Here is a 12,257-nt window from a genome sequence, read left to right on the forward strand (position 1 = left end):
GTTAGTGTATAGTTTGTAAAGTACATGACACTGCTGTGTCAAACAGCGTCATAATGACTCGTTGTGCCTAAAAACCTTTCATATTGTGTTAGCTTGCTGCTTTGTCAAACTACAAAGCTTAAATGTTTACATAAAGTCTCATTAAATCATCCTTTCTTTAGACATAAAACACTTTTTTTTGGTAATATGTATTTATTCATTTGACAGGGAAAACATAATACAGGTACTGAGAAAACATACACTTTTTTTTTGTTCCCCCCAAAGAAAAAAAACAAAAATAAATAAATAAATAAATAACAATTTAATTACAGAAAAATAATAATAAAACATTTCAGTCACAGTGGGTAGCAATGTACTGTCTTCCTCTTCACCACAAGCAGATAGAGAATCACAATAACTAACTAAAAGGAATTTAAAAAAAATGGTAACAACAAAAATAAAAATCACAAACATACAAATAAGTGTCACTGAATAAAAACAACAACAACAAAGAAAAAAGAGTTGAGGTAAATGAAAAGGTTCACATAAAAAACACAAGATACACTTACAATTAGTGCACCAACCCACCCCATTTACACTCATTCACACAAAAGGGTTGTTTCTTTCTGTTATTAATATTCTGGTTCCTACATTATATATCATTATATATCAGTACAGTCTGCAAGGGATACAGTCCGTAAGCACACATGATTGTGCGTGCTGCTGGTCCACTAATAATACTAAACTTTAACAGTTCATTTTACAAATTTTCATTAATTACTAGTTTCTATGTAACTGTTTTTATATTGTTTTACTTTCTTTTTTATTCAAGAAAATGTTTTTAATTTATTTATCTTATTTTATTTTATTCATTTTTTAAAAAAGTACCTTATTTCACCATACCTGGTTGTCCAAATTAGGCATAATAATGTGTTAATTCCACGACTGTATATATCGGTTGATATTGGTATCGGTTGATATCGGTATCGGTAATTAAAGAGTTGGACAATATCGGCATATCGGATATCGGCAAAAAGCCATTATCGGACATCCCTACCTAAAAGTCTGCTTAATTTTGTGATAGTTTCATGGAATTCCAAAAATAGCCAATTACTTATAAAAGTAATTGTCAAGCTACAACTCATATATTCCCAATATATTACACATACTATCCACATAAAATACAACAAAATTGTATTTACAAGACACAGCCAAAATACTTGTTGTTAATTAATAATTACGTAATAAGTCAAACGAAAACATTTATTTGTATTCAATTTATTGGAAGTTTAATATTATTGAATATTCAAATGTATTGTAAATCAGGGTTGGGCAGATCGATCCAAATATCGATAGTAGTATCAGATTGATACCAGTGTAAGGATCTTATATCTGTGTTTTTGTTGTGTTGTTTATACATTCACACTGTTGATATTGTTGTATTTATGTATCGTTAGATTTAGCCAAACTCGATTGATCCGCAATGGAAATTTTTTGACACAGTAATGATAATAATAATACATTGATATAACTTAATTACCAGAGGAAAGAATAGCTAAAACACTCTCAAAGGCACAATTGAGGAGGAAGAAATAATACATAAAATGTAGCCAAACAGTGGTTCTCAAACTTTTTCCACCAAGTACCACCTCAGAAAACTCTTGGCTCTCCAAGTACAACCATAATGACTGACATTAAAACACAGGAGCTTAGTAGGCTTATGTATTTATTAAAAACAAAGTAGAGTTTCTTTAACAAGTGTATGTACTATTTTTGCCCACTGTAACATTACCCACAGTTTGAACAGCAACACTGTGTTGAGTATTTATTCAAGTCATTCTCTGGCGTTTGTACGCACACCACAGTTTGAGAATCACTGTAGTAGACAATACCAAAAATACAAAAGATAGTATATAATAGGGTTGTATAGTACCGCAATACTAATGAGTCATATACGGTACTATACCGTCGTGTCATTGCTGGTTTACGAGCAGAGGAGCATGTTTGGCAGCACACACACACGGAGTACTTACAAGCAGACACAGTGTGTAGACAGGAAAGGGAGAATGGACGCATTTTGGCTTAAAAACTAAAGATAAAGTTGAAGTTATAACATTGAAACTCCCTCATGAAGAGGTGGTTTAAGACATGGCTAGCTAGCTAGCTGCTAAAATCCACCCCAGTTGGCAGTGTTTTAGCAACTTCTAAATCACTAATCCTTGTCTCCATGGCGACAAATAAAGTACATTTCTTACAAATATCATCACTGCAAGACGAGGAATAGCTAAATATGCTTCGCTACACACCGGCGTCAAAATGTAAAAAAACGTCATTGGTGGATCTATACCTAACATTCACTGTAATAATACCAAGTACAGTAGCGTATCTAGTCAATACTACTATGATTACGTCGATATTTTTTGGCATCACAACATCTTCTTTTGTTTTTAATTTATATTATGTTTATAAATTCAGGAAATATGTCCCTGGACACACGAGGACTTTGAATATGACCAATGTATGATCCTGTAACTACTTGGTATCGGATTGATACCCAAATTTGTGGCGTCATCCAAAACTAATGTAAAGTATCAACAAAAGAAGAATAAATGATAATTACATTTTAACAGAAGTGTAGATAGAAGATGTTAAAAGAGAAAGTAAGCAGATATTAACAGTAAATGAACAAGTAGATTAATAATCAATTTTTACAGTTTGTACTTAATAATGTTGACAAAATAATAGAATGATAAATGACAGAATATGTTACTGCATACGTCAGCAGACTAATTAGGAGCCTTTGTTTGTTTACTTACTACTAAAAGACAAGTTGTCTAGTATGTTCACTATTTTATTTAAGGACAAAATTGCAATAATAAACATATGTTTAATGTACCCTAAGATTTTTTGTTAAAATAAAGCCAATAATGCCATTTTTTGTGGTCCCCTTTATTTAGAAAAGTACCGAAAAGTATCAAAATTATTTTGGTACCGGTACAACACATAATAACAAGAGCAATTGGACAACTAGGAAATAAAATACATTGTGAGTAAATACAACTTAAATATATAAACTATAAACAAAGAAAGGTGTATATATGTATTGTTGTAAAGTTGTACAAACAAAAAGTTACTTCTGGGGACAAGTTAAGGGTGTCCAAAGTGGTCCTTCCAATGTTGCCAGATGAAAAATGACAAATTATCGTACCGATATCTTAAATTGATTGTAATTTGAGGAAAATTACTGCAGAATCCTTTAAAAAAATAAAAATATCCTGAATCCAGACTGTGATCCGTATCGCTTCCCAAATGTAAACACTTGTTCCTCATCCAATTTTTGACATTTCCTGAACGTTTCGTCAAAGTCCGCCCATAACTTTGTGAGCTAATGGCTAATCGAAGGATAAATGAAATTGCCAAGTCCATGCGTATTTGTTCTGTGTTTTGTTCCAAACGGCCGGCAAGAGAGTTTACTCTTTGCAACCGGGCGCATTTGTTGTGTAGCGGAATTAAATAAACAGAGTAAACCCTATTGTCGGTCATCCAGGCGCTTTGTCTCTGTGGGAGGAGGCAATTCCGGCCGGTAACATAAACTTATGGTAGCTAGGCAGAAACTGTCCGGCTCACCCCCAAAATCTTATTCACTCGTTCCTAATCGTGTTTTTGACATTTCCTGAAATTTGAATCAAAATACGGCCACATGTTTTTGACGTTTGTTGCTAACTAAGTGACAAAACATCCTGTTTACGTTTGCTAATACTGATTGATTGATTGATTGATTGAAACTTTTATTAGTAGATTGCACAGTTCAGTAAATATTCCGTACAATTGACCACTAAATGGTAACACCCGAATACGTTTTTCAACTTGTTTAAGTAAGGGTCTACGTAAATCAATTCATGGTACTGTATTGAAGGGGTCAAATTATTGTAAATTATGGCATTTTGGGTCACAAAATAGTAGAGGAAAATCACAGAGGGGGGGAAATTAAGGTCTGAATAAGATAGTTATAGTATGTCTGGCAACACTGGCATGTTTGGCCCTTCTTGGCACATGTAGAAGTAACATTTAAATCAGTATAAATATAGCAAAAAGACATCAAAAGACACAAGAATCTAGCTTTAGGTGGGGCAGTACATTATATGCTTTTACTTTTTCCCTTTTCTTTTTTTTAAATGTTCTTTTAAAATTACTACTGTTTTTCCAGAGGACTATTTTGAATTGGAGAGGTTATATTTTTTGTTTAGTGTTCAAAATACATGACAGAAATTAAAAGTATGTTCAAAAAGCCACGCAGGCCTCCCAAAAAAAAATATCATGCTTTGATTTTTTTCCTGCTTATGTGTCTCAACACATATTTAGCAACAAATGTTTTATAATATTTGATATATTTTGTAATTATATTTTGTTTGCCTGAACATTTCTCTATTGTAATTATGATCACAATTAACAAATTAAAGGCAAAATCCCAACAATTTTTAAAGGTCTTGAAGAATTTCAAATTGAAAGTCTATGTGTTAGTATCAGCAACACTGGTTGGACCTGCGTTTACTTGGTAACAAATCAATACCATTATTGGCCGTATCGCCCATCATAACAAGTGTAAACAAAAAAAAGCTGCAACAAAAACAGCAAAAAGCATTATTTTTTATTCTAATGATATTATTAGATCTGGCAGAACATTATATGCTTTTGCTTTTTCCTGCTGCTTTTCGAACACTTTTTCTATTTTCTTTTAAATTTTTGTTTTTTTTGTCTCAACAAATATTTTGCCAATTTTTTAAAATAATATTTGATATATTTTGTAATTATATTTTTTGTTGGCCTGAACTATTTCTCTACTGTAATTATGATCGCGATTGACAAAATAAAGACAAAATCACAAAATCATTGAAAAACCTTGAAGAATTTCAAATTAAAAGTCTCTGTTTTAGTATCAGCAATACTGGTTGGACCGGCGTTTACTTGCTATCAAATCAATACCAATATTTGCCGTATAGCCCATCTTAACAAGTGTAAAAAAAAAAAACTGCAAGAAAAATATAGCAAAAAGCATCATTTTTTATTCTAATGACATCTTTATATTTGGCAAAACATTATATGCTTCTAACACTAACACTTTTTCTATTTTCTTTTAATATTCCTATTGTATTTTTCAGATGAGGATATTATATTGGAGATGCTATATTAGTTTTTTAAGTGTTACAAACAAATTAACGAGATTAAAAATATGTATAACGTTTTTTTAACCTTTTGCAAAATAAAAAAATACATATAAAAATATCAAAATGGTCCCTGTATTATTTTATTTTTTTTGTCTGTATTTTTGTCTTTTGTGCCTCAACAAATATTTTGCCAATTTAAAAAAAATAATATTTTATATATTTGGTAATTTGATTTTTTGTTTGCCTGAAGTATTTCTCTATTTTTAATTATGATCGCGATGAACAAATTAAAAGGCAAAATCACTATATCATTGAAAAACCTTGAAGAATTTCAAATTAAAAGTCTCTATTAGAATCAGCAATACTAGTTGGACCTGCGTTACTTGGTATCAAATCAATACCACTATTTGCCGTATCGCCCACCCTAACAAGTGTAAACAAAACAAACTGCAAGAAAAATGGAGCAAAAAAGCATAATATATTGTCTTGATCCGTGTTTATTTCATGCCACAGTTTCGTGAGTGTTCCAGGTCCATAGTCCTATGTTTCCAGTGCTAAGTTTTGGTTCTTTAGCTTTTCGTGCGAACGGCACGCTTTCCTTTTGTTTGGTTCCTGTCTTTTTGTAATTTGTAGGATTTATGACAATAAATCATACTCCTACCTTCACGCTTTGTCCGGAGTTGTCCGTTCTGCATCCCGGGACATATGTTATACTAATGACATCTTTAGATTTGCCAAAACATTATATGCTTCTAACACTAACACTTCTTCTATTTTCTTTTAATATTCCTATTGAATTTCTCACATGAGGATATTGTTGGAGATGCTATATTTGTTTTTTAAGTGTTCCAAATAAATTAATGAAATTAAAACTGTGTATGTTTTTTAACCTTTTTACAAAATAAAAATAAAAAACATATAAAAATATTGAAATGGCCCCTGCATTCTTTTATTTATTTTTGTCTGTAATTTTGGCTTTTGTGTCTCAACAAATATTTTGACAATTTTTTAAATTAGATTTGATATATTTTTTAATTAGATTTTTTGTTTGCCTGAACTATTTCTCTATTGTAATTATGATCACAATTAACAAATTAAAGGCAAAATCACAAAATCATTTAAAGATGTTGAAGAATTTCAAATTAAAAATCTCTGTATTAGTATCAGCAATACTGGTGGGACCTGCGTTTACTTGGTATCAAATCACTACAAATATTAACTGCAAGAAGATTAGAGCAAAAAAGAATACGTTTTTTTATACTAATGACATCTTTAGATTTGGCAAAACATATGCTACTAACACTAACACTTTTTTTTAAATTTTATTTTATTTTAATATTCCTATTGTATTTTTCAGATGAGGATATTGTATTGGAGATGCTATATTAGTTTTTTAAGTGTTACAAACAAATTAATGAGATAAAACATGTGAATCATGTTTTTTTTAACCTTTTACAAAATAAAAAAATACATATGTAAATATCAAAATGGCCTCTGGATTCTTTTATTTTTTTGGTCGGTATTTTTGTCTTTTGTGTCTCAACAAATATTTTGCCAATTTAAAAAAAATCATATTTTATATATTTTGTAATTAGATTTTTTGTTTGCCTAAACTATTTCTCTATTGTAATTATGATTGCGATGAACAAATTAAAAGGCAAAATCACTAAATCATTGAAAAACCTTGAAGAATTTCAAATTAAAAGTCTCTATTAGTATCAGCAATACTGGTTGGACCTTCGTTTACTTGGTATCAAATCAATACCACTATTTGCCGTATCGCCCACCCTAACAAGTGTAAACAAAAAGAATTGCAAGAAAAATAGGGCAAAAAAGCATAATATTTTATACTAATGACATCTTTAGATTTGGCAAAACATTATATGCTACACTTTTTCTATTTTCTTTTAGTATTCCTATTGTATTTCTCACATGAGGATATTGTATTGGAGATGCTATATTTGTTTTTTAAGTGTTGCAAATAAATAAATGAAATAAAAAATGTGTATAACGTTTTTTAATCTATAAAAATATCAAAATGGCTTTCTTTGATTTTTTTTTGTCGGTTATTTTGCCAATTTTTTTAAATAATATTTTATCTATTTTGTAATTATATTTTTTGTTGGCCTGAAATATTTCTGTATTCTAATTATGATCGTTATCAACAAATTAAAGGCAAAATTATTCAAAGATCTTAAAGAATTTCAAAACAAAAGTCTGTGTATTAGTATCAGCATTACTGGCTGGCCTTGTGTTTACTTGGTATCAAATCAACACCACTATTGGCCGTATCGCCTACCCTGACAAGTGTAAATATCAACAAAAACATACCGTGGAAGTAAATGGCGATGTCTTGGGGTATTTGCAAGAAAGTCAAGAGCGAGATCAGATAAGGCAACAAATGCGTGGCTAACGCTGTATTTACATTTGACTGATAGTGGTGCTTTGTGCCAGCAGGGCATGGACACAATGGCTGCAAGAAGCACACAATGTTTCCTTTCTGTGCAGCAAACAAACGACTGCAGTTTCTACCAAAGACAATGGATGTGTGTGTGATACTTGTTTCGAAAAGGCATCTTGATTTTTTTTTTGTCAGCTTCTTCCGTTGAATGTAATTGCTTGGTTCAACACAGAGTGGTACATAACATTGCATGTCTCCTTGCTGACTTTTCAGTGCAGCGTTATAGATTATAAAGGCGTTTGCGTGCACACCACATGGATTAGTGTGCGGTCATGCAGGCATTGTTATCGACGCCTGAGTTATGCAACACATTTTGAAAGGGCACACGTTATTTTACACGCACACAACTACGAAGAAAACAGACTTTACATAATCTGCTTGCTTTATCAAAAACAATGCATTTATCATATTTACAGTCGTGGTCAAAAGTTTACATTCATTTGTAAAGAACATAATGTCAAGGCTGTCTTGAGTTTCCAATAATTTCTACAACTCTTATTTTTTGTGATAGAGTGATTGGAGCACATACTTGTTTGTCACAAAAAACATTCATGAAGTTTGGTTCTTTTATGAATTTATTATGGGTCTACTGAAAATGTGACCAAATCTGCTGGGTAAAAAGTATACATACAGCAACATACATTATCAATTTTGGTGATGTAGAAAAGTGACAATCAAATCAAATTAGCTTCATGGCATGGCCTCTTAACTTCATGTGAGTGATTATGATTGACGACACCTGTTGACTTCTCTGAGCCCATTTAAATAGGGCTCATGTGATGCAGTCATTAGACTCTGTTACAAACGCGACAATGGGAAAGTCAAAGGAACTCAGCACAGATCTGAAAAAATGAATAATTGACTTGAACAAGTCAGGAAAGTCACTTGGAGCCATTTGAAAGCAGCTTAAGGTCCCAAGAGCAACTGTGCAGACAATTGTTTGTAAGTACAAAGTGCATGGCACAGTTTTGTCACTGCCACGATCAGGAAAAAAAACGCAAGCAAAAACCTGCTGCTGAGAGAAAATTGGTCAGGATGATCAAGAGTCAACCGAGAACCACCAAAAAGCAGGTCTGCAATGACTTGGAAGCTGCTAGAACAGGTGTCAGTGTCCACAGTCAAGCGTGTTTTGCATCGCCATGGACTGAGAGGCTACCATGCAAGAAGGAAGCCCTTGCTCCAGAAGCAACACCTTAAGGCTCGTCTAAAGTTTGCTGCTGATCACATGGACAAAGATAAGACCTTCTGGAGGAAAGTTCTGTGGTCAGATGAAACAAAAATTGAGCTGTTTGGCCACAATACCCAGCAATATGTTTGGAGGAGAAAAGGTGAAGCCTTTAATCCCAGGAACACCATGCCTACCATCAAGCATGGTGGTGGTAGTATTATGCTCTGGGCCTTTTTTGCTGCCAATATAACTGGTGCTTTACAGAGAGTAAATGGGACAATGAAAAAAGGAGGATTAAGTCCAAATTCTTCAGGACAACCTAAAATCATCAGCCCGGAGGTTGGGTCTTGGGCGCAGTTGGGTGTTCCAACAGGAAAATGACCCCAAACACACATCAAAAGTGGTAAAGGAATGGCTAAATCAGGCTAGAATTAAGGTTTTAGAATGGCCTTCCCAAAGTCCTGACTTAAAGGTGTGGACAATGCTGAAGAAACAAGTCCATGTCAGAAAACCAACAAATTTAGCTGCACTGCACCAATTTTGTCAAGAGGAGTGGTCAAAAATTCAAGCAGAAGCTTGCCAGAAGCTTGTGGATGGCTACCAAAAGCACCTTATTGGAGTGAAACTTGCCAAGGGACATGTAACCAAATATTAACATTGCTGTATGTATACTTTTGACCCAACAGATTTGGTCACATTTTCAGTAGACCCATAATAAATTCATGAAAGAACCAAGCTTAATGAATGTTTTTGGTGACCAAGTATGTGCTCCAATCACTATCACAAAAAAATAAGAGTTGTAGAAATTATTGGAAACTCAAGACAGCCATGACATTATGTTCTTTACAAGTGTATGTAAACTTTTGACCACGACTGTATATTTGTATTCAATAATATCTAATAATGTAACAAACACTATGTTATAATTACAAAGAGCTCAGTTGTTGTTTCATCTGACATCACATGGACAAAGATAAGACCTTCTGGAGGAAAGTATAACAATAAAGTGTTTGCTACATTATTAGATACTGAATAAAAATATATGCAATTACATGCAATAAGTACATTTTTTTTCTGTCCAAATGGAAAGTAGTACTTTATTGATGCATTTTATTTCCAGGCGTTGGCAAGCCACATAAAATGACTTGAGTTTGACAAATGCGTTTTAGATAATCTCCGCTTTTGCTCCTTGCAATCCACAGAACCCGGTGCAGGAGTGGGGTGAAGAATGCGAGGACGGTGCAGTTTACGGGGTCACCCTGCATCGCGTGCCCGTCCCTTCCCCGCCCCACCCCGGCGATGCCAATCCGTCCTGCGCTTTCGTCCAGTACCGAACCGTCAAAGTTCGCCGTCTGAAGGCGGCCGGTCTGCAAAAGCTTGTGAGTCACCTCCTTGAGCCCGCCTGTGTGGAGCAGCAGGACTACAGCAGGATCTTCCTTGCCACTTACAGAACCTTCACCAGCACGGCAAAGCTTCTGGAGCTCATCTTTCATCGGTACAATGACACGTTTCTTTACACCACACTGCAAGTGTCATGTCTGCACAGTAAAAATAACAGGTAGCAAAAGCGTGTCTCAAATAACTATAAAGTGGTGGTGTGCAAAGTGTGACCGAGGGAGACATTTTTGGTCCGCAGCTATTTTTGTTGGTGCTCCAAAGCATTCACACATTCGGTTTTACTTCTTCTTCGTCTGCAGATTTTGCCGTGCCCTACCTTCCACATTTTTCATCCGATTCAAACCGTTCCAACTTCAAACTGTTCAGCCTATTCGGGAATCGCGGGATTTCCCTTAACAAATTCCAAAAATTCCCAGATCTCCCAGAATTCCAGGTTTTCCGGGACATTTTTCCCATTCAAAATGAATTGGCCATTTTTCAAGCATCCACCATTTCCACATTTTTTACGGATTCAAACCATTACACCTTCAACATATTCCACTCATCCTGAACATTCAAAATATAATTTTTCCAATTTCTGAAAAATTCCAGGAATTCCCAGAATTCCTAGTTTTCCAAACCCTATTTTTACCCTTTTTTCTGGCGACTACTCCTTCCACATTTGTCAACCCACTTTAACCGTTCCACTTTCAAAACATTCCGCTTAATGAGGACAAAAAACAAAGTTGTTTTATGAACTGGAAAAATTCCCGGTTTCCCAAAATTCCAGGAATTGCGTAATACCATTTCTCAATTCAACATGTTACTACTTCAACATTTCTCGACCGTTTTGAAAAATTCCAACACCATCCATCAGAACATTAAAATGTTTTCGCATTTTCCCAAAAATTCCCAAATTTCCAAAAAAATCCCAAATTTCAATGTAATTCCCATTGAAATGAATGGGACATTTTTCAAAGTTCCACAACGCCCACATTTTTTATCCGATTCAAACCGTTCCAACTTATAAATATTTAGCCTGTTCAGGAATTGTGTGTTTCAACAATTATTTAAAAAATTCCCAGATTTCCTAGAATTCCCAGGTTTTCGGGACATTTGTGCCAGCAGGACATGGTCACAAATGGTATTGGGGTATGGTCAAAATTTTCCCCATTAATACCATTTCTCAATTAAACATGATTTAAAAAATTCCAACACCAACCATTCAGGACATTAAAATATTTTAGCATTTTCCAAAAAATTCCCAAATTTCCATGTAATTCCCATTGAAATGTGGTTCCACAACTCCCCCACATTTTTTATCCGATTTAAACCGTTCCAACTTCAAAATATTCAATATGTTCAAGAACTGTGTGCTCCCTTTCAACATCTATTAAAAAAAATTCCTGGATTTCCTAGAATTCCCAGTTTTTCAGGACATTTTCCCTGTTCCAAATTAATTGTTCATTTTTCAAACTTCAACAATTCCCACATTTTTCAACAGTTTCAAACCTTCAACACATTCAATTCATCCTAGACATTTAAACAACCATTTTTCCACATTCAACACATTTCCAGGAATTCCTGTTATTTTCTAACCTTATTTCCAACCTTTTTTAGTGCAATGACTATTTGTTCAACCCACTTCAAACGTTCCACTGTCAAAACATTCCTCTTAGTCAGGACAAAAAAACAAGTTGGTTTAAGAACTTGAAAAAGTCCCGGTTTCCCCCAAATTCCGTAATACCCCTTTTCAATGAATAAACTGTTACTACTTCAACATTTCTTGACCGATTTAAACAATTCCAACACCAACCAATTCAGCTCATTCAGGACATTAATACTATTAATCATTTTCAAAAAATCTCGCTTTTCCCAAAATCCCCAAATTTTCAGGAAGTTCTTATTGAAATGAATAGGACATTTTTCCAAGTAGCTTAATTCCCACATTTTTCAACCTATTCAAACCATTCCAACATCAACATATTCCACTCATTCTGCACATTCAAACTAACACTTTCCCAAGTTCCAAACCAAATTCCGGTTTTCCTGGAAATTCTAAGTCTTCAACATTCAAACCATTCCAACATTCAAACTATTTTTACAT

General features: G+C 33.7%; 1 protein-coding gene across 1 annotated transcript in view; it reads left to right on the plus strand.

The window, feature by feature from the left end:
- LOC133642298 (ral guanine nucleotide dissociation stimulator-like 1) overlaps window positions 1–12,257 on the plus strand; it is a 52,388-nt gene that overhangs the window by 299 nt on the left and 39,832 nt on the right. Inside the window, exon 2 of the mRNA XM_062036416.1 lies at window positions 9,976–10,268. Coding sequence (XP_061892400.1) covers window positions 9,976–10,268 — 293 coding nt within the window. The remainder of the gene's footprint in view (window positions 1–9,975; window positions 10,269–12,257) is intronic.

The sequence above is a fragment of the Entelurus aequoreus genome, linkage group LG25 (genome assembly GCF_033978785.1).
Source record: "Entelurus aequoreus isolate RoL-2023_Sb linkage group LG25, RoL_Eaeq_v1.1, whole genome shotgun sequence".
Classification (NCBI taxonomy): Eukaryota; Metazoa; Chordata; class Actinopteri; order Syngnathiformes; family Syngnathidae; genus Entelurus; species Entelurus aequoreus.